We start from the raw sequence: 23,847 nt of genomic DNA, 5'->3' as shown, positions 1-23,847 counted from the left end.
TACATGAGTGAATCAAAAATTAAAGTTGTCTATCCAAGAGAATAGGGATTGACCTTTCGTAAATCTGAAATGTACTATTTTTATTACAATTTAAAATACCTGACGAGCTATAACTTCGTGATGTTGTCTTATGTGGAGAGAAAAGTTCGAGATTTTTCGAATTTTATGTGAAACACCCTTGATACAATGTACTTGAACTCAACACGACAAAAGATTTTGATAAAAACATTTTTTACTAGTTATTTTTCAACAAAAACAAAATGTAGGGTCTGTGTTGACCAGACGAGAATTGATTTTTTTTCAAACAAATTTATCACATATGCTTTTTTAAAGTTTAGTATAGTACTACTTTGGGGTCATGCACAAATTACGTCACGCTCCAAGGGGGGGAGGGGGTCGAGCCAAGCGTGACAAGCCTTACAAAATTTTCGGAGAACTCATACAAAAAGTTTGACAAAGGGGGGGGGGGGTTCGAAAAAGTGGAAATTTAGCGTGACATAATTTGTGTACCATCCCATTTTAAGTAAAACTATCGATGGTATTGTTTCACAAAATAATAATGACTTTAGTGACTAAAATGGTCAAAATAGCGGCCAAATAGTTGCGTTGCGTGGTATACTCCGTTCGTTGATTTCATACTAAAAACTGATGTGAAAACCAATTTAAGATGAAGATCAAAATAGTGTTAAAATAGTGAATTAAAAGTGATTTCAAAACACCAAACATAGTTTAAAAAATGGGCCTTTAAAACGTCTTTTACTAATGGATAACTAATTACAGTGATACCTCTATGAGTCGATGTTCCATGACTCGATATCGATTCATGGAACCATACTAAAAACAGAATTTCATGGTTACTATGATGGTCCCTAGAAGCGCTTTCCAAAGGATTGCTGTTCCATGATTCGATATTTCCATGAGTCGATGGTCCCTTCAATATCGACTCATGGAGGATTCACTGTATACACACCAGAATGTGACTACCTGTAATAATTTAAAATACCGTAATCCGGGGTGACATTGATCATTTTTTTTAAATATTTCTTAAATATTTCGTTTGAAAATGCAAATGCTGCAAATTTTATATTTTTAAAACAAGTACTGCCAACCATAGCTCGTGTCTACATACTGCGTTTGTTTTTTGGAAGATTTAAGCATTGATCACCTATGTAAACAACATTCGGTAATATTGAAAATGTCGTTACTTACTTAAATAATGGCCCACAAAGCCGAATATGAAGGCCAAGTCATTAACTTTTTGAGTTATTTTACAAATAAAAACACTCCGAAACACGGAATACGCCCAAAGGTAGGCAATTTCCTAACGGAATTCTATATTCTTTGCAGTAATTCGTTAATTTTGCCTAATTGAGCACACTTATGAAAGTTTTGACAACGGAATCGTTTTTGGCGAAGCCATTTTTAGTAAGAACCGCATTTTCCTTGCTCATATCGTTTGCAGAACTTATGTGAGACATAATTCTTCGGTAGGGTCATCCTTACCCATTGGAATCATTGTTTCGAAAAGTTGACAAATTTACACATAAGGTAAACGCAATTTTCGCAAAAATCTTCACTTTCATTAGTTCATGAATATAAGAAAGAGAAGCACCATTCATGATTCGGAAATGTTCCATCAATAAATGATGATACGAACTTTTTACGAAATGAGTTATTCCGATCAATGTTACCCTGGATTACGGTATTTGTTTTGCGATTCCGTTGCATATCGGCCTACTTTTTAGCAAGATGTGTGCATTTTACTCTGTAGCCTGAGTCGGGGAGTGAACTAACCTTGCTTTTTATCAAGAGGAACGGAGAAAGAAGCACACCTCAAATTTTCAAGAGCACAAGACTTAAGAATCAAACAGCGTCCCATTGGTCACCACCAGCAAGCAAGCAATTTGATTGATTTTCAACGCGAACTGTTGTCAGATACTCCAGTCTTGTGCACTTTAAAATTCAAAATTTGGCTTCGTTTTATAATCACCTTAAAAGTGCTACTTTTCAGCACTAATAACAGTATCGAAAAGAAGCACTTTTCAGTATTGGTTTGAGTGGTATCAAATTGATCTCAATAACTTAGTCAACTAGGTTCTGATTCTGCATCCGTTTGAAAAATCGAGTTGAGTCGAATTCGGATTTCGAATCAGAAGGACTGTGAATCAGAGTGACTGTGAAGGATTCTGAGTAGGATAGGATCGTCTTGCACACATAGAGGAGGCAGTAGAGTTTGCAAGTTTACTATCAAACGGAAACGTTTTTTTTTTGAATTTCTTTATTAGTATCATTCCAAACATTACATTCATTTCATATATCTTGGTGTTGTTTGTTATTAGACAACACTATCATCCTAATTTGGTAAAACAAATTTAAGATTTTATTCACATGTAACATATTACATTTCATTTGTCGTAGCAGTTCAGATTTTTTACAGGTGAGTTGATTTCGCCTGCTTATAAGAGAAAAAAAAAGTTTTCAATTTACTTAACCTACCCAAGTAACACCGAAAACATCTTTCTAGACAACAGATAGTCAATGATGTTGTACAAGTGTATTATATGCGAAAACCGTGACTGCTTGTGTTATGTTTAAGCTTTAATTTAGTATTCTCAAAACATAATATGTCCAAACATTGAATCAAAGATTGACAAACTATCTACGTAAAATTATAGCTCCTTGAACGTTTATATAACTTCATTTGAATTGTATTCTTTCTTTTATATATTAATCACAAATAAGCTCTAGAGATGTATTTTAAAATGATTGTCAACAAAATTCAAACATCATCTTGAAGCTACATTGTCATGACCGAATTTCTCTTTTCGACCTTCGCAATGGTTGTGTACTCCCGTCTTCCAATATTCACTTCATAAACCATGTTGCGGTCACAATTAAAGCTTATCATCAGCTGGTAAAAATGCCACAATTGATAAAACACTCTGCATCTTTTTGAAGCATTCTTATGAATATTGACCTGCTGGAGTTTTAACGATTGGCCGGAACTGCTGGATGCTGACATATTGAATCAAACTGAGTGTGAATGGAAATTCTAGTGACTGTTGCTTGACGATTAGCGCGTACATTTTTTCTAGAAACCTCGATATTTAATTGATATACAGGTGTTTTGCTTTAATCGCACTTTCTCAGTGGCATATTATTCGACTTCAGTCAGTTTTGTCTCACATTCAAAGATAGAGCTTAGCTTCAATCACTTTTTTTTGCAGCCGCATCACTATATATATATGGTCCATTTATTTTCCAGCAGTCTACCAGCAGCCTTGTTAAGTGTTAGGTTTTATTTATTTTTCTGAAAGCCGCAAATCCATCTATGGCTTGCTTGATTCTTCGCGCTCTCAATGCATTAAAAAAATACGAGTTACTGCAATGATTGTGTCCGTCAATATAACTGCAATATTTACAAACAAATATGTTATGTTATGATTGATTTCGATTCGTTGTAAAGTATGCTCTAATTTAGTTATTTTGGTGTATTAACAACAATCACAATACATAATAATAGCCTATTTGAGAGATAATTTCAAACATGCTCATAAGGTGTATTATTGACGTATATTATAAGCTCTTTTAGGGGCCCAGATAGCCGTAGCGGTAAACGCGCAGCTATTCAGCAAGACCAAGCTGAGGGTCGTGGGTTCGAATCCCACCGGTCGAGGATCTTTTCGGGTTGGAAATTTTCTCGACTTCCCAGGGCATAAAGTATCATCGTACCTGCCACACGATATACACATGCAAAAATGGTCAATTGGCATAGAAAGCTCTCAGTTAATAACTGCGGAAGTGCTCATAAGAACACTAAGCTGAGAAGCAGGCTTTGTCCCAGTTGGGACGTAACGCCAGAAAGAAGAAGAAGATAAGCTCTTTTATAAACGTCGAATTAGGTTGTAGTCAGTACATAAATAGAGCGTTATGATAACAAATAATATTCAAATAAAAGGTGGATTTGTAGAGTTAAAAAATGCATATTACACTACTGGCTAAATATATTAACCTATGGCAGCGAAAAGGTAATGGATGCGAACTCGCTTTGTTTATGTGATCTTGATAAGAAACATTATTGTAAATATAATGTAACAGGGCAATTTTTAGTTACTTAAATGTTTCATTACTTTGGATTTATACCGTACGATGAATTAGTATCTATTTATTGAAAAATAAATTTGTGCTGGTAATATAAGCTGTCTAAACATTTTTCAACGGCACTGTAAGCTCGTGCCATATTGTTTTCTTTGTAACCCAAAACAAATATTACGAAAAAAATACAATTTTGACGATTTGGTATTTTGTTTTTTAATTACTTCATTGGCGCATGAATTATAGGAGGATGAAACGAAAAATTGCACCATGTATCTTAATCCGCATTGAAAATATGACTCTCAATGCTGATTATAACGCATTTGCCCGATGTTTCTGTGATTTGACATATATATGGGGATCATCGACTTCATCACTTGGAATTTTTGTTTGGGTTTCAGAAGCCATATAAATTCCAAACATTTTTTTTTTCAATTTTCTATAGTTCACTACGCTAGGCATGTTGTTGGGTTCGTTCGAGCTCAAGAACATACAAAGTTTGAAATACAAATGTTTTCTGCAAGTTCAATTACTTGCAAATAACTATATTTCAACTAATATAGCTTGCTGTTACACAAAAGTGTTTTCCAAGTTATATCACTTGAAATGAGCTTGATATCAACAAAAGCAAGTGGTTGAAATATGCTTGTCTTTTGTGAGTATTTATTGCTAACAAAAAACTATACCATAACTAATAAATTTTCTTATTTCAACCGTAGCTTCAATTATGTTGGGAGTACGTTATAAAATAGTCCATTTAACATTTATTTTAATTCTATGAGTTTGTGTATCTATATGTAAGATGTTATATAAGCCGCCATGTTTTGCGCTTTTTTAGCTATACAAGTGCTTGATATTGTGTCAATAATACAAGAAAAATACAATCGAATATGTTTAGAACGTGAATTTTGAACTTTTATATAGCAAGCTGTGTTACTTGGGTAAATATATAACACGTTAATCGTGGCAATAGAAGATTGTAACGAATTTTGCATGAATCACTCTATATTCTTAGCAATATCTGTGAATCACTATAATGAAACTATAGTGATACACAAATTTCACATATTGCATCATCAGTACGTGACATTGTGAGCACAACCATTGTACAAGCGACAAGCTCCAACGTCCTTTCAATCGAACAGATAACTTAATCTTCTATTGACGGAGTTTTCCACATTCATGTCATTGGTTTAGGTAACCTTCACATTAAATTACCAGTTGTCTCCAGATCTAAACGTTCACAATAGACGCTAAGCTTCTCGTACCAAATAGCCAAATTTGCGATCTAGTTTCGCACGTTAGCATTCGCGAACAACTTTTCGTGCCTATCAATAGACTTCGACGCGGGAGACGGGCGGCAGCAAGCGACGAACCCGTTTTTGCCACGCTCATTGTAGCACCCTCTTAACTGATCGTTCCTCCGAGCTAGGATATGAACTGTGACAAATTAAACTTGTAAAATTCAAAGTCCTGTACCTTTTCGAATTCCTTAATTGTACATCCTTCAAATGCTAGTGTAGTTTGAGAATAAGCTTCAGAATTAATTGTACCATAAGTGAAAGTTATTTGCACTTAGTATTTTGATTACAAATTGTACAAACCTCTGTAATGAGGTTCGCAACGTGATGTCTGACTATTTGCAACAAAATTGGGAGATTTGCTTTCGACTTTTTGCCAGCTTCATGATGGCCCCCCTTTGCCTAATCGATGTTAATTATGATAAATAGCTCTCTTAGTTTAAAATAATTTGGACGAAATTTGACTGTGGATACGTCCTTTCAAGTTTATATGGAAATTACTATGAGAAAGGCCGACCTTTTGTGTTCAGCCTTTTATTACTTCGTCAAAACATTGTTTGTAGAAGTTGAAAAACTTTCTCTTAGTGAAGCTTTCCCAGCAGCTGCATTGCCAAAGACTACTTTTTTGCAGGACGTTAAAAATAAATTGCTATTCATAAGCTCCTGGCGGGAGGATCAGATCAAAGTAATCTAGGTTACTATGTTCTACTGCAAAAATGCAATGTTGCTCTGAATGTACCGTTTTGATTCATATTACGGACACTTAAGGCCTCAGTAAAGTAAAACTCATCATAAAACATATAAAGTTAATCATTCTGTATGATTCCTCCACGTTATCGAGCCTTCGAAACACTTAACTTTCGAATGTAGGGTGCAGATTTCGACGCATGAATAATTTTAAATAAATAGAAATCAGTGCACTTTTCATAATTCTTATTCCGGACGCCATCTCACTTTTACCTCATATTCCGGACACTTTGATTCGAATTCCGGACGGCTCAAGTAAATCATAGATAGAAAAGTCAAATGATCAGTTCCATGTGTCAAACCACTAAAAAGACGTTTAAGGCAGTTGGGCATTATAAATTTTGATAGATATCTATAGAAAATGCTTATTAAAACAAGCTGAAAGTGAGAACTTTTGTACGGCAAAAATTGAAACATTTCGTGTGAAATGTTTCCCATACAAATTAGAGTGTCCGGAATTTGAAGCTGTCCGTAATATGAATCAAAACGGTAATTGAATGATCATCCCAGCATGATTTATACTATGGAATCAAGAATAACAAATTATCTAGACATTCAATCAAAATGTGGCTCTCGGCAAGTAGCAGGGAATATTGAGAAAGGTTTGTTTTTCTTCCCATAGAATATTATATTAGTCCATATGACAACGTCTGACAACTAACACTCAAGAGCACTTGGGCAAATAATGTGATCGATTGAATGAATTGATTGCTTTTCCCTTAGTAATTTCCATGTGAACTTTGAAGGCTTGTGCAATTTCAGTTATCATCCTAATGAACTCATTTTTTTATGGACACTCAGAATTTGATCTAGAATCGAAGGAGCGATGACATTCCTAAAATTGAAACTAAACATTTCAAATTTAGTTTGTCACAGTCCTTAGGGCCTATCCTACTCCTATAAGCATACGTTAGCTAATTGGTGCTGTGGGATATTGCAATTCAATTACACTACAATCGCTCTATAATGATCGCAAATGCTGCAACGCAATCTGTGCTGGTGTGTCAGAAAGAAGGTGTGTGATTTTGACGCCTGTTTACTCCTGCAGGTTCACTAGTTGACGGGAATTCGCGTGTCGCGGACTTGTGGAGGTAGACCGTTTGAATTGAATAATGGTAATGGTAATTTATCACAATGTGCGAAATAGCGTGAGAGCGGAGACATGTACAAATATTCAAATTTTATTGCAAAATTATTCAATCACGTACGCTACACTATCGGCATTCCGGTTCGGTCACCAGCACAATCATACACAATTAGGTTACGGGATGACATTATTTTGTGTCTTTTAGTTACTGTAATTACTTACAGAATGCAGCCACTCCAAGGCACAGGATTAATCCCGATAAGTGTTTCATCCCTATGATTAGGATGAATGTCACACTGCTGCAATTGAGCTTCCTGCGATGCGCGCTACCGTTCCGGAGATAGGGCTGCTAGACAGCTGCTGAATACACCGCGACGGTTTGATTTGTAGATCACTAATGCCAAGTTAAGACCGAACGGCAGTTGGCAGCGGCTACTACTAAGCCTACTAAGCCTACTAAGACCACTAAAACTGATGACGCGGGCGGGAGGGCGTAAATTGATCGTAGCAGTCCTGGCTGAAAACGCGCGCGCGCTCTACACAAAATCACTACCGCGATGTCCGATGTCTGTTTACGAATAAAACCATAGCCAAAGTCTGTTGACCAGTTTTCAGCAATTCACCTTTTTGATTTTTTTTTCTCTGTTTCGCTTTTTCATCAGCCAGTGGACTTATGTTCCGAGCCGCCTGTCTGACTACACAGACCCATCGACCACTCTCGTTGACGACGAAGCACAAGTCGTACAAGCGCCGAATTCAAAACGTATGCTGGCAACCGGTGATTGGCGCGGGTTTGTACCAATCGAAAGTACTTCTAGATTAAACAATAAGGCACTAAACATTGAAGTATTAGGCACCTCCTTGCAATCACCTGTAGAGGTTATAAATATTTGAATATTCCGAGAATGTAAATAACAGTTTGGTTTTAAATTATGAACATTACCCTTGAGGTTAGTTTTTACAGTTTTTACCCTTTACGAACAAATAATTCATATTGATCCAGCTTAAACGAGCTTAAAGTTTGTATAAAGCAAACCGATCAAATATATGCACAGCAAATTTTTTTTTTTATTTTGTCCCGACGGACGTATTCTAAAAATTCATGATTAGTTTTAAAATTACATTCATTTACACTTGTCATTCCGTCCATACGCTGAATGTTGAATGTATTGTGAGATATTACAATACAAAGCGTAATACAAAGCGTAATGAAGAAATCGCAAAATAAAGTAGCAATGCCATTATTAAACATTTTAAATCATGTTGCAGCAGCCACCATGTAGCTATTGCTGTTTGTTCGTCTTATGATTAAATTTAAGAACGTAGACGATGTGCATCTAAAATACGTGATGTTACACATTATTTTTTGCTGTATGGGAAAAAACGATGCATATTACATTTTCGGCAGAAAAACGCAGTTTATGGATCACCCTAACCGAAACAAGGACACTTTCATGCTAGAAAATACGGGTCTAATATTTTTGAAGAATGATTCAACTCACAAAATTTTAATGAAATCAGAGCACTTTTGAAATAGTAGTTTACGGAACAAGTTGCAGAATGATGATTTTTACAGCACGAGTCGTAAATTTATCCAACGAGGCTTGCTGAGTAGGATAATTACGACGAGTGCTGTAAAAATCGAGTTCTGCAACGAGTTACGTACAACTTTTTTTTTTGCAATTTCGTAGAAGCCCACTTGAGGGTATCAGAAATTATATCGGAATGCATTCACCATTATTTTACAATTTCTGAAATATTGTAGTGTAATGATTAAATACGCAACTCAAGACAGTTGCGTAATGAGAAAGCGTTGCGTAATGAGTCATTACAGCACTGGTTTCAGTTGCGTAATGATAATTGCAGCACTGCATACTTCAGTGCAGGAAAGTAGGCCGTTTCATGACAGATTGAGTGATGAAAAATAGCCTATTACGATGAAAAATTGCAAAAAATAGTTATTTATGCAACAAGTTGCAAATTGATGATTTTTTCAGCACGAGTTGTACATTTATCCAACGAGGCTCGCCGAGTTGGATAAATACAACGGGTGCTGAAAAAATCGAGTTTTGCAACGAGTTGCATACAACATTTTTTGCTATTTCGAAAAACGCCGTTTCAGCTGGATGAACTCTAGAAGCACAAACAAACATTTCAAGAGAACCCCCATGGGCATACAGCCATGCGTAGTTTGAATTCAGTGTTTTTGAATCACATAGGCTGTGATAAGTACCCATGAATGTCACAAATTTTCACGCTCCCATCGGTATCATAGATCTGCATGCATCTGCATATTCCCTATTGGAGGAAAGCACAAACAGTCGCTGACTACAAATACTCGCCAGCCTGTGTCAGAACCAGCTTGCACAAGGGATATAGACTCGAGTGAAGTGACTCGCCGTGTAAACCAAAAAGGAAAGTCACTTCATTCTGGTCGAGAATTGTTACCTCGCTATACGACACCGACAATTCTCACCTCACACCAGTCGTAGATAAAAACCCAAGAATCAGATGCAATTGTGCTTATTTTGTGTGGCATGTAAAGCGAGACGAGTCGGTGAGGTATCGACTCGCTCCCATTTGAATAACATTAGTCGCCTAACGTCACCCGAGATGAGAACGACTCGTCTTGACTCACACGCCACGCAGAATAAGCACACGTGGCATGCTGAGACGGGGTTATTCGGTTGACGCCTACCAAAATAGCACTGAAAAGTGCTACTTTTCAGCACTGTTTTTTCGGTAGGAAAAGTAGGCCTTTATGTTGATCAACTTCTCAATGAAAAGTTGATTGATTTGCAACGGAATTGAAAAAAAATACTTTTTGCTATTCCGTTGTACATCACCGTCAAATCCGTCGAATTAAATATGTTTTTTTTTGCAATTTCTTATCGTAATAGGCTGTTTTTCATCACGCCAATCTGTCATAAAACGGCCTACTTTCCTGCACTGAAGTATGCATTACCTAAATGAAACCAGTGCTGTAAGGATTCATCACGCAACGCTTTCCGATATAATTTCTGATACCCTCAAGTGGTCTCCTACGGAATTGCAAAAAATGTTGTACCGAACTCGTTGCAGAACTCGATTTCTACAGCACCCGTCGTAATAATTTATAATTATAGTTATTGGATAAATTTACGACTCGTGCTGTAAAAATCATCATTCTGCAACTTGTTCCGTAAACTACTATTTTTTCATACGCCATTCATTTGATTTCTCATTCACTGACTGATAAGCTTCTGATTGTACGTCTGTTGGGCGATCTGGATCCGATTCAGGTAATTGTAATTTGGATTTGGAACGTTCAATCAACGTAACTTGTGGAACGATGGTGGTTATTTTCCTCCTAAACTACAGACGACCCGTGCTGAAAAGTTCTACATTTCAGTACTGTTAACGGTGTTGGAAAGTAGCACTTTTCAGCACTGTTTTGAATCGTCAACTATTGACTAAGTTTTATCACACGTCTCTCCTTGAATTGCTCTGAATATCATTCAAAAACCTATTCGTTTCAGATTCTACAAAATCAGGCTCAGAAGAGTTATTCTGATTAAGAATCGGATCGTCTAGCGGACGTAGAAGATGTAGTACAGTTAGAAAGCTAACTAAAAAAACTATCTGTCTGCAGCGGTTGTCTTCGGTTTCTAGAAATAATCCAACTAGAGCGCTATTTATCGTAATTGCAAAAAATGTTGTATGCAACGCGTTGCAAAACTCGATTTTTTCAGCACTCGTCGTATTTATTCAACTCGGCGAGCCTCGTTGTATAAATGTACAACTCGTGCAGTTAAAATCGTCATTTTGTAACTTGTTGCGTAAATAGCTATTTCCACCCCGGGGAAGACCGCTTATCATTTCCTCTAGGTATATAACGAATTGTTTGATCATCTAACCTAGAATCTAGAAGTGTACGATTTCACAGATAACTTTGGTTTATTCCAAAATTGTATGTTGGCAAAACAAAAAAGCTTTTTTAATTTTACAGTCGAGACATCATTCCAAACACTGTCGAAAGCTTTTTCTATGTCTAGAAGAGCAGAAACCTGTAGAATAGCATTTGAATTTGTTGGAACAAATGAAATTTGTTTCTCGTATCAGTTGGTTTACTTCTGGTTAGTTATCAGAAATTCAAGTCTGAAAAAATTCCTTTAGTTCTTCACGGCAGCATTTTTTGACCAATATTGTACAATTTTTCTACATCGAATTTACCTGAGTTACCTCAGGCATGTCAAAAATCTTTGTTCACGTTTGACACAGGTCTCTCCGCCAAAGGCCAAGCCTGTCATCTGTAGTAGATTGCACAAAAGTTCGGACATGTTTTCTTCATTCTTGCAAAAATGGAAGATTTCTCCTAATGCTTCCAAAACACAACTTATAATATTTCCACATACACCAAAAGTTTGTTTTTGAAACCTACAAGTACACATGTTTTCAATATGATAGGGGTTCCAATAGATTGGTCAGAAGCAGTTAAGTATCTAGGGCTCATGCTAGATTAAAATTTAACAGTCAAAAATTAAATTGAGGGCATTCAAGCCAAATATAACAAATATATAAAATGTCTGTATCCACTTAAAAACAGAACGTCGAAATGTGTGTGATTCTGATTACTTTCATTCTATTTATCTTAGAATCAAGAAATTGCGAATGGTAAAATCCTGCTGCTAGGTGGATTAACTCATCTTTGCATAGGAATGTAATCGGTGTTTGATGCCGACATAAAATCCAATCCACTCTCAATCTACTACCATACCACAGATGTCTTGTATTAGTAGACGATAATTTGTAAATTGAGTCTCCCGCTCTACCAACTCGCATTGACACTCACCATTCGATGCACACAAAATGCAGCCCATGCTTTCGTGCAGCTCCAGCTAAATTGTATACATATGCGAAATCCGTGGCAAGGGTACGAATTTGGTTGCGTTAGAGCTTGATTCTAAGAAGCGTGTATCGTGTGTCACTTTCACTGTAGTGTGGCGTGATTTTGAACAAGCCAATTGGGGTTTTAAAGGGTGTTGATGTTATTTTATATTTAGACTAGTCTGCCCATAACTGCATATTTGTAACATTCGACAAAAGTTGGCATTGAGTGAATGGGATACCAAGTTTGCATTTTATTGCAGTGTGGAAGGGAACTATAATTTCAAAAAACCACACAGTATTTGAAAGTGCTTATTTAAGGCTGAAATTTTGTACAACTCATATCGCATATTGGATGAATAGTCAGTAAATAATTCTGATAGCAATTTCGTTGCTACTGCATTACGAGGCTCATGTATAATCTCAATGTGTCTGTTATGCCAATGTGACAAAACAACTTGGTATTTTTTTTCGAATTTTCTAGAGCAATCTCACAAATTTCAGTAAGTTGATCATTGTAATTGTCATTTGATGACGCTCCCTGGCATTAACTTGAAGTATTCAAAAATGTCGAATGTGACAAATATGCAGTTATGAGCAGTAGTGGGCCCGGCAAACTTCGTCTTGCCATCAAGTAGGCTTTTGTAAAACGCTATGTAATCCCACATTCAAAATGCATCAGTCTTCTCCTGTTTTCCCGATTGTTCAGTCGCATCCCTTGTTGAGGACCAATGTATAAAACTTAGGTCAATCCGTTCTCAAGCTATTTCGTGTTGTATGCCACACGACTCTATTTTTATTTATATAGATAGATAGATTTATCGCACAGAATTTAAGCCCCGGAAGTATTTAAAATAGGGGTGCAGAGCTACTTGGGGGGTTTTTCTCGGCCGAAATGTCTAAAACTTTGCAAATAGAAGCACTTGAATACGACGCATATTCTGCCCAAAAGGGAGCTAAGTAGGGTAGGTGTACCAATTATGGATGCAATATGCCAACAGTAGTGGTAAAAATCAAATTTCAACCGTGTTTCTAAAACGTAGACATGACTTGTTGGTGTCAATTACTAGTTTAAAGCCTTGCGAATCTGTTGATTTAAACAGTTTTAGTACTAAATTGACTTTAAGCTTCTAAAAATTAATTTAAAAAAGCCTTTTCTTTGTACCAATTATGGTAATAGCATTCGACATTAAAGTGGTTGGTAAATGGCTGGGCATGGCGTACCATTGGTACCTCGCGTACCAGAAGGAATAAAATAGACCCCTCTGTGCGGTCATTAGCCTCTTGCCCAGCAACTTCTATCCCTACCTCCTCGCGGTACTGGCCGGGGTACGAGTAACCTTAGGGAAGATCGGGTAACCAACCCCCGGTGGGAACTTTGGTCGTATGCTGACAGGGAAGGGGGGGTTTGCTTTTGTTTCTGCAAACCTTGAGCGTCTGTACTCCATGTTAGGAGCGGCTCACAACAGCGTCTGTTCCCCATGTCAGGGGCGGCTGATCATCAGCCCTCACTCCGGAAGCACTGATGATGATGAAGACGCTTTTTACGCGCAGCTCGAACGCGAAACGACAGCTGCCCAAGCCACGGCGTCAAAATCATCATAGGAGATCTAAACGCTCAGGTTGGCCAGGAGGAGGAATTCAGACCGACGATTGGAAAGTTCAGCGCCCATCGGCTGACGAACGAAAACGGCCTACGACTAATTGATTTTGCCGCCTCCAAGAACATGGCCATTCGTAGCACCTACTTCCAGCACAGCCTTCCATACCGATACACCTGGAGATCACCACAGCAGACAGAATCGCAAATCGACCACGTTCTGATTGATGGTCGGTACTTCTCCGACATTATCGACGTTAGGACCTATCGTGGTGCTAACATCGACTCTGAACACTATTTGGTGATGGTCAAACTGCGCCCAAAACTCTCCGTCGTTAACAACGTACGGTACCGACGACCGCCCCGGTATGACCTAGAGCGGCTCAAGCAACTGGATGTCGCAGCGGCATACGATCAGTACCTAGAGGCTGTATTATCGGAAGAGGGTGAGCTGGACGAAGCCCCTGTTGAGGACTGCTGGAGAACAGTAAAAGCAGCCATCAACGATGCAGCTGAGAGCCACGTCGGGTACGTGGGACGGAGTCGACGGAACGATTGGTGCCAGGTTTTGGAGGAGAAGAATGCAGCGCGGGATGTCATGCAGCAGCAAGGGACCCGGCAGAACGTGGAACGCTATAAACGGAAACGGCAACAGCAGACCCGCCTCTTTCGGGAGAAAAAACGCCGCTTGGAGGAGACGGAGTGCGAGGAGATGGAACAGCTGTGCCGGTCTCAAGAAACACGTAAGTTCTATCAGAAGCTCAACGCATCCCGCAACGGCTTCGTGCCGCGAGCCAAGATGTGCAGGAATAAGGATGGGAGCATTCTGACGAACGAGCGTGAGGTGATCGAAAGGTGTAAGCAGCACTTCGACGAGCACCTGAATGGCGCTGAGAGCACAGGCAATGAAGGACGGGACAACGGAGGAAATGCCTTCGTCAGTACTGCGGAAGATGGAAACCGACCAGCCTCCACTTTGAGGGAGGTCAAGGATGCCATTCACCAGCTCAAGAACAATAAAGCTGCTGGTAAGGATGGTATCGGAGCTGAACTCATAAAGATGGGCCCGGAGAGGCTGGCCATTTGTCTGCACCGACTGATAGGCACAATCTGGGAAACAGAACAACTACCGGAGGAGTGGAAGGAAGGGGTAATATGCCCCATCTACAAGAAAGGCGACAAGTTAGATTGTGAGAACTTTCGAGCGATCACCATTCTAAATGCGGCATACAATGTATTATCCCAGATCATCTTCCTTCGTCTGTCACCTGTAGTAAACGAGTTCGTGGGAAGTTATCAAGCCGGCTTCGTTGACGTCCGATCGACAACGGACCAGATCTTTACTGTACGGCAAATCCTCCAGAAATGTCGTGAATACCAGGTCCCAACGCATCACCTTTTCATCGATTTCAAGGTGGCATACGACAGTATCGACCGCGTAGAGCTATGGAAAATCATGGACGAGAACAGCTTTCCCGGGAAGCTCACGAGATTGATAAGAGCGACGATGGAAGGTGTGCAAAATTGTGTGAAGGTTTCAGGCGAACACTCCAGTTCGTTTGGATCCCACCGGGGACTACGACAAGGTGATGGACTTTCGTGTCTGTTGTTCAATATTGCGCTAGAAGGTGTTATGCGGAGAGCCGGGGTACGATTTTTTCAAGATCTAGTCAATTTGTTTGCTTCGCGGATGATATGGAAATCGTCGGCCGAACATTTGAAAAGTTGGCAGACCTGTACACCCGCCTTAAACGCGAGGCAGCAAAAGTTGGACTGGTGGTGAATGCGGCCAAGACAAAGTACATGCTAGCTGGTGGGGCCGAGCGTGACAGGGCTCGCCTAGGTAGCAGTGTTACGATAGACGGGGATACTTTCGAGGTGGTCGACGAGTTCGTCTACCTTGGATCCTTGCTGACGGATGACAATAACGTTAGCCGTGAAATACGGAGGCGAAGCTGCGGTCAAAAAAGATTCACGCCCGCACCAAATGAACCATGTATAAAACGCTCGTAAGGCCGGTAGTCCTCTACGGGCATGAAACGTGGACAATGCTCGAGGAGGACCTGCAAGCACTTGGAGTCTTCGAACGTCGGGTGCTTAGGACGATCTTCGGCGGTGTGCAGGAGAACGGTGTTTGGCGGCGAAGGATGAACCACGAGCTCGCCCAACTCTACGGCGAACCTAGTATCCAGAGGGTGGCCAAAGCTGGAAGGATACGTTGGGCTGGGCATATTGCAAGAATGCCGATCCGATTGGTACAAGAAGGCGTGAAGCGCAGCGAGCTAGGATGGCGGATCAAATGCGTATCGATTTGGCGAGCGTGGGGCAGAACCGAGGATGGAGAGATGCGGTCACGAACCGAGTATTGTGGCGTGAAATTGTTGATTCAGTGTTATCTGTGTAGATGTTAACTAAATAAATGAATGAAATGAATGAATTAAAATGTACAAATTATGGACTATCGAATATTTGCACGAAATGAATTCAAACGCCATCCAGAACGAATGATAATGCATCGCTAATATGTAATGAAGTGATTGCTCATAACATTTTCCAAAAAATTGTGTTAAATAGGTGTTAAATCAATTTTTGCAATTCGATTGCATATCAGCTTACTTTTTATCAAGGAAATGACCTACATAACAGCCTACTTTTCCTACCGATACAAACAGTGCTGAAAAGTGTTACTTTTCAGCACTAATAACAGTATCGAAAAGTAGCACTTTTCAGTACTGTTTTGGAAGTTACCGAATCGGCGTCGGATCACCTCCATACGTGATTTTTTGAAATGCTGTGATTTTCTCAAACCAGTTTCTGATTCTAGGATCCGAATCCAACTCAATTCGGTTCGTCAAATGGATGTAGAATCAGAACTTTAGTTAATTCTTCATCCATTTGACAAACCAAATTAAATCGGATTCAGATCCTAGAATCAGAAGCTTGTCCGTGGGGATTGTGAGTCTTGCGGAAGTAGAGGATTTATGGGTTCACTATAAAAAACGACGGGAGCGTTATGGGGCGGTTCTTGTAATCTTGGCAATTCAGCATATACAATATGGTTGAAGATTCTAAGCGGGGCTTCCTTACCTGGTCTGTCTTTGAAAGTAGAATCAGCAATAAAAGTGTGAAAATTTGTGAAAGTCATCCCACAGCCTACCTGATTGAGAAATACTGAGTTGCTACAACGCATGGATGGTCATGTGGATTTTCTTGAAATATCCCCAAAAATCCAACTTTACCGGCATTTTTCGTTATTGCAAAAAATGTTGTATGCAACTCGTTGCAAAACTCGATTTTTTCAGCACTCGTCGTGTTTATCCAACTCGGCGAGCCTCGTTGGATAAATGTACGACTCGTACTGAAAAAATCATCAATTTGCAACTTGTTGCATAAATAACTATTTTTGCAATGGGTTCATGGAAGAAAATGAATTTTCGAAAAGGAATCGAAATGTAGTGTAAATTCAAATTATGATACAAAACAGCATTATTGAACTCACATTACCTTTCCAGTGCCTAATTTTAACGAATAAAAAAAAAAAAAATTCAAAAATCGAGTTTCGTTGAAAACCCCTCTTTACCATGAAATTAGCATCTTCCGCTTGCGAACGTTTTTGAACGTCTGATTAAAAAATCTTAGTAATTGAGTTTAAAACATGAAGACAATGCATTACCGAACCGTCCCGTCGTAGAAGTCACCCGTAAAATAGCTTTACTTCTTTTATTTCACTGATAAAAAATGTGAACAAACCGCCTCCAGAGTATTGCCATAATTGGGCTCTCATACACTCTTTGTACCAGTTATCGACATAGTGGAAATAACACGATTTCCAACTGAAAACAGTAGATTTGATTTCACACCAACTAATTTTATTCATTTGTTCTCAGTAAGCAACATTTATCGGTTGAAACAGTTTTTCCGGATGAAAACATACATTTCGTAACGGGTGTCCCTTAGCAAACTGCTAAGAAGGTGACATATATGTGAGGAATAATTTTCAAATGGTCATTTTTCGAAGCTTATTGCACGAATGGTCTCTTCAAGGTTTAGTTACCGTCAAAAACAAATAGTTTTATCATTCCTGTGAATATAAGCCGTTATAGTCTAGCGAAACAATAAGAAAAATCTCTTTTTGTTCCCACTATTGCCATAATTGGTACTTCTACCCTAGCTATCACAAAACCCCACTGCCGAAGTGAATCAAAAGTGCCAAGAATAGGATCCAGCCCTATATTTGAAAATTTTGAAAAAAATAAGTTGGGATCCAGACAACATAGCATTGAATTAAACCTAAAAGTTCATCCATGTTCGTTCAGACAACTTTGTGTTCATCTTCGCATCATGACCTCCCCTGAAATTTGCAAATAAACTATGCACGATAAATCGATACTCTAAATCACGAAAAAACAATAAAAATATCAAAAATTAAAATTTGTTCATTGAAAGACGGATATCACAATGCAGCTTACTTTTTGCCAGAGGCATGAGCTGTTTCGGTTTTTCGTGGATAGTTTGTTTATAAATGGAAAATTAAGACTTGATGCAAGAATGAACCACCAAGTCTTTCTTTGTTATATTTTCTGGATTCCATTGTTTTATTCAAAATTTTCAAATGTTGTTTTGATAATTCCGGGGCTAAAAATCATTTTGAAGTCAATTTTGCACATCGAAAATTAAAATGAAATAATCTTAACATCTCTCAACAACTCAATCGTATGGATTAATAATGGGGCTTTTCTTAGCCTCATGGTAATGTTTGCAGTGATCAAGCAAATCGTTTTGAATTTTTTCAAGTATCTATATGCCATTAGAACAAAAAAAAAAAAAAAAAACGTTATTTATTATAAGGGAGTTGTGAGTTATTAATTATAAGGGGTGTGACAAAATCCTAATTTTGGGCAAAAAATCTTTGAAAAATTTCAACATTTTTTTACTAGTAATACAGCTCCAAAATCAACACCGGAACGCACATTTTCCTCTAGTTTTAAGGAAACCCCTATTCCTGTCACCGCAGTCGAGCCCCTCCTGTAAAGTGACCAGACGTCCCGGATTGTGCGGGACAGTCCCGGATTCAAGCCACCTGTTCCGCATTACCAAGCGTCCCGGAAAATGTCCCGGATTGGATCAGTTGATCAACAAAAAAAAATAGTTTATCATATTAACTTGTTGAGTTTTTTCGCGATTCAGAGTAGTGTGTGGTCATCCGATTCCATGGCATGCTCTTGCAGGGCGAGCGACGGAATCAAGACCATTCGTTTTCGGTCCGCGTGGCGCGAGTGCGAAAAGAGGTTCGCGTTAGTAGTGTGGGGTCTTCCGATTCCGTGGCATGCTCCTGCAGGGCGAACGACGGAATCAAGACCAATTGTTTTCGGTCCGCGTGGCGCGAGTGCGAAAAAAAAAAAAAGATTCACGTTTCTCAGTTAGTATGTATGCTTCAAATAAAACTGAAAATTGTGGCTGCTCAATCAAGGATGAAGGATCAATTGGTGAGCTCGTTTCATGTTTTTTTTTAAATCTATAAAATATGTATGACCGCACATTTAATCGTTACAACGGTGGAACATAAATATGATTATTCAACAAACTATGAATGGTTCGTCATTGTAAGTGTCGGCATGAACTCTAATTCATTTTTTTATATATAGAATCCCTTGCCATTTACCTTTATTTTTATAAAAAAAAAGCTTTGAATGGTTCGGTCTGTTTGTCTGTGCTAGAAGTATAGACTTGCAAAACGTTCATTTTATTCAAAACACTTTGAATGGTTCGCCACTGTAAGTGTCGGCATAAGAATATTATGTGATGGTCCAGCCAATCGATTTATTTTTTTAATTTGAGTAAAATATTGTTACACATGCTTTCGTCCTAATAGCTGTAGGAATGTTGCTTTTAGCTATTTGTTCAACAAACTTTGAATGGTTCGTCTCTTCAAGTAACGACATTATTTACTCCTATTTGGAAATTTTCCATGTCAATTGAATATATTATATTACTAAGCATGTTAACAAATAATCATTTATAATGGTCTAATCGCTTATCAAAGTGAATCCTGTGACCCAATGATCCTCCCCATTACAACCATCCCTGCCAGTAACCTTTGTGGAGATGCAGAGGCAAACACCGTCTCCAAATAGCAACGGTTACACACTAACATTCCTTTCCTCAATCCCACCGACTGCAAGGACGTGGCCGGTGCCGTTATTGACCATGTATAAATAGAGGCACTGACGCGGTAAATGGCTGGGCATGGCGTACCATTGGTACCTCGCGTACCTGCAGGAATAAAATAGACCCCTTTGTGCGGTCCTTAGCCTCTTGCCCAGCAACTCCTATCCCTACCTCCTCGTGGTACTGGCCGGGGTACGAGTAACCTTGGGGAAGATCGGGTAACCAACCCCCGGTGGGAACTTTGGTCGTATGCTGACAGGGAAGGGGGGGTTTGCTTTTGCAAACCTGGAGCGTCTGTACTCCACGTTAGGAGCGGCTCACAACAGCGTCTGTTCCCCATGTCAGGGGCGGCTGATCATCGTCCGAGTGCCAGAGAAGGACTCTAAGCTAAACTGCGCACTATGGCCCTCCGAACATTTAGGGGGAATGGTCCTCCGGAAATCTAGGGGGTTGGTGTCAGGCCCTGCGAGCCAGCCGTAAAAACACATCAGCACAGGAACGTCAACGAGAGAATACGGACCGGAACAATCGGCAAAGACCACAGCGACGAAAATGGACTAGCGATTGGAAACTCGGTACGTGGAACTGCAAATCTCTCAACTTCATTGGAAGTACTCGCATACTCTCCGATGTACTGAAGACCCGCGGTTTCGACATCGTAGCGCTGCAGGAGGTATGCTGGACAGGAGCATTGGTGCGAACGTTTAGAGGTAATCATACCATCTACCAGAGCTGCGGCAACACACGCGAGCTGGGAACAGCTTTTATAGTGATGGGTGATATGCAAAGGCGCGTGATCGGGTGGTGGCCGATCAATGAACGAATGTGCAAGTTAAGAATCAAAGGCCGATTCTTTAACTTCAGCATAATCAACGTGCATAGCCCACACTCCGGAAGCACTGATGATGACAAGGACGCATTTTACGCGCAGCTCGAACGCGAGTACGACCGCTGCCCAAGCCACGACGTCAAGATCATCATAGGAGATTTGAATGCTCAGGTTGGCCAGGAGGAGGAGTTCAGACCGATGATTGGAAAGTTCAGCGCCCACCGGCTGACGAACGAAAACGGCCTACGACTGATAGATTTTGCCGCCTCCAAGAACATGGCCATTCGTAGCACCTATTTCCAGCACAGCCTCCCGTATCGGTACACCTGGAGATCACCTCAGCAGACAGAATCGCAAATCGACCACGTTTTGATCGATGGACGGCACTTCTCCGACATAACCGACGTCAGAACCTATCGTGGCGCCAACATTGACTCCGACCACTACCTGGTGATGGTGAAACTGCGCTCAAAACTATCCGTCATCAACAATGTACGGTACCGACGCCCGCCCCGGTACAATCTCGAGCGGCTGAAACAACCGGATGTCGCCAATGCGTACGCGCAGCATCTTGAGGCAGCGTTGCCGGATGAGGGCGAGCTCGATAGGGCCCCTCTTGAGGACTGCTGGAGGACAGTCAAAGCAGCCATTAACGACGCTGCCGAAAGCGTTGTCGGATATGTGGAACGGAGCTCAAGAAACGATTGGTTCGACGAGGAGTGCCAAGAGGTTTTAGAGGAGAAGAATGCAGCGCGGGCTGCAATGCTGCAGCATGGTACGCGGCAGAACGTGGAACGATACAGACTGAAGCGGAAACAGCAAACCCGCCTATTCCGGGACAAAAAGCGCCGCCTGGAAGAGGTGGAATGCCAAGAGATGGAGTTGCTGTACCGTTCTCAAGAAACGCGGAAGTTCTATCAGAAGCTCAACACATCCCGCAAAGGCTTCGTGCCGCGAGCTGAGATGTGCCGGGATAAGGATGGGAGCATCTTGACGGACGGACGCGAGGTGATCGAAAGGTGGAAGCAGCACTACGATGAACACCTGAATGGCGCAGAGAACACAGGCACAGAAGGTCAGGACAGCGAAGGCGATGGCTACGTCAGCACAGCGGATAGCGGAAATCAACCAGCTCCCACGATGGGGGAAGTTAAGGATGCCATTCAACAGCTCAAGAACAACAAAGCCGCTGGCAAGGATGGTATCGGAGCCGAACTCATCAAGATGGGCCCGGACAGGTTGGCCGCTTGTCTGCATCGGCTGATAGTCAGAATCTGGGAAACGGAACAGCTACCGGAGGAGTGGAAGCAAGGCGTTATATGCCCTATCTACAAAAAGGGCGACAAACTGGAGTGTGAAAATTATCGTGCAATCACCATCCTAAACGCCGCCTATAAAGTGCTATCCCAGATTCTCTTCCGTCGTCTATCACCTATAGCAAACGAGTTCGTGGGAAGTTATCAGGCAGGTTTCATCGACGGCCGCTCGACAACGGACCAGATCTTTTCCGTGCGGCAAATCCTCCAGAAATGCCGTGAGTACCAGGTCCCTACGCACCATTTGTTCATCGATTTCAAGGCGGCATACGATAGTATCGACCGCATAGAGCTATGGAAAATCATGGACGAGAACAGCTTTCCCGGGAAGCTCACAAGATTGATCAGAGCAACGATGGACGGTGTGCAAAACTGCGTGAAGATCTCGGGCGAACACTCCAGTTCGTTCGAGTCTCGGCGGGGACTACGACAGGGCGATGGACTTTCGTGCCTGTTGTTCAATATTGCGCTTGAAGGTGTCATGCGGAGAGCCGGACTTAACAGTCGAGGCACGATTTTCACGAGATCCGGACAATTTGTTTGCTTCGCGGACGACATGGATATTATTGGGAGAAAATTTGAAACGGTGGCAGATTTGTTCACCCGCCTGAAACGCGAATCAACAAGAGTCGGGCTAATGGTGAATGCGTCGAAAACAAAGTACATGCTGGTTGGCGGAACTGAGCGCGACAGGACCCGCCTAGGAAGCAGTGTTACGATAGACGGGGATACCTTCGAGGTGGTGGACGAGTTCGTCTACCTCGGATCCTTGTTGACGGCTGACAACAATGTTAGTCGGGAAATACGAAGGCGCATCATCAGCGGAAGTCGTGCCTACTATGGGCTCCAGAAGAAACTGCGGTCAAGAAAGATTCACCCCCGCACCAAATGCACGATGTACAAAACGCTCATAAGACCGGTAGTCCTCTATGGGCATGAGGCGTGGACTATGCTCGAGGAGGACTTGCAAGCTCTTGGGGTTTTCGAACGCCGAGTGCTAAGGACGATCTTCGGCGGCGTGCAGGAGAACGGCGTGTGGCGGCGAAGGATGAACCACGAGCTCGCTCAACTCTACGGCGAACCCAGTATCGTGAAGGTAGCTAAAGCTGGAAGGATACGCTGGGCAGGGCATGTTGCAAGAATGCCGGACAACAACCCTGTAAAGATGGTGTTCGCCACGAATCCGGTCGGAACAAGAAGGCGTGGGGCGCAGCGAGCTAGGTGGATTGATCAGGTACACCAGGACCTGGAGAGCGTGGGTCGCAGGCGAGGATGGAGAGAAGCGGCCATGAACCGAGGGAACTGGCGAAATATTGTTGGCGAGGCTTTATCAAGATAATTGATGTAAAGCCAAATAAGTAAGTAAGTAAGTAAATAGAGGCACTGAATTATGCACACTGAAGAAGAATATTGCCAATCCCAGCCGAACTTCTAGTTGATTCTTTGTGCATCTTCACTGACTTTGGTCAATCAAGGAATAGCAACCATTGATATGTGTAGTCAGTCTAATCTAAGCTAAGCTAAGCTTAACTTGTTGAGTTTTTTCGCGATTCCATAATACTTCCGCAAATTTAAGATGTTATTTATCACCTTAGTTCACAATCAATGACACTATTTTTTAATGAACATTGAAACAGTTATTTGAGAAAAAAAAGTTGTTGCATGCTAACATTTTAGGATTTTAAAGTTAAGATATGGCCTTGAGTTTCCAATGGAGGTTTATACTAGAAATTTTTAAAATCTTTATAATTTCAACCAACAAAAAACTAAGTTTTTATTTTTGATATTACCATTTAGACATTAAAGATTCTTGTGTACACATAAGAGAGCCAAAAATA

At 40.6% G+C, this 23,847-nt stretch overlaps 1 protein-coding gene across 2 annotated transcripts in view; it reads right to left on the bottom strand.

Moving 5' to 3' along the window:
- LOC5572170 (protein obstructor-E) overlaps positions 1 to 7,943 on the bottom strand; it is a 41,336-nt gene extending 33,393 nt beyond the window's left edge. The window contains exon 1 of one of the 2 annotated variants that reach the window (XM_001660197.2): positions 7,453 to 7,943. In XM_001660197.2, coding sequence (XP_001660247.2) covers positions 7,453 to 7,501 — 49 coding nt within the window. In that variant the 5' untranslated portion in view covers positions 7,502 to 7,943. Of the gene's footprint in view, positions 1 to 5,363; positions 5,506 to 7,452 lie in introns of those variants that run through there. The other variant, XM_021850462.1, reaches the window with a different exon arrangement.
- Between the last annotated feature and the right edge of the window lie 15,904 nt (positions 7,944 to 23,847).

This window comes from Aedes aegypti, chromosome 1 (genome assembly GCF_002204515.2).
Source record: "Aedes aegypti strain LVP_AGWG chromosome 1, AaegL5.0 Primary Assembly, whole genome shotgun sequence".
Lineage (NCBI taxonomy): Eukaryota > Metazoa > Arthropoda > Insecta > Diptera > Culicidae > Aedes > Aedes aegypti.
Note: the sequence above shows the minus strand (reverse complement) of the source record. Positions and strands in the feature narration are given on the sequence as shown.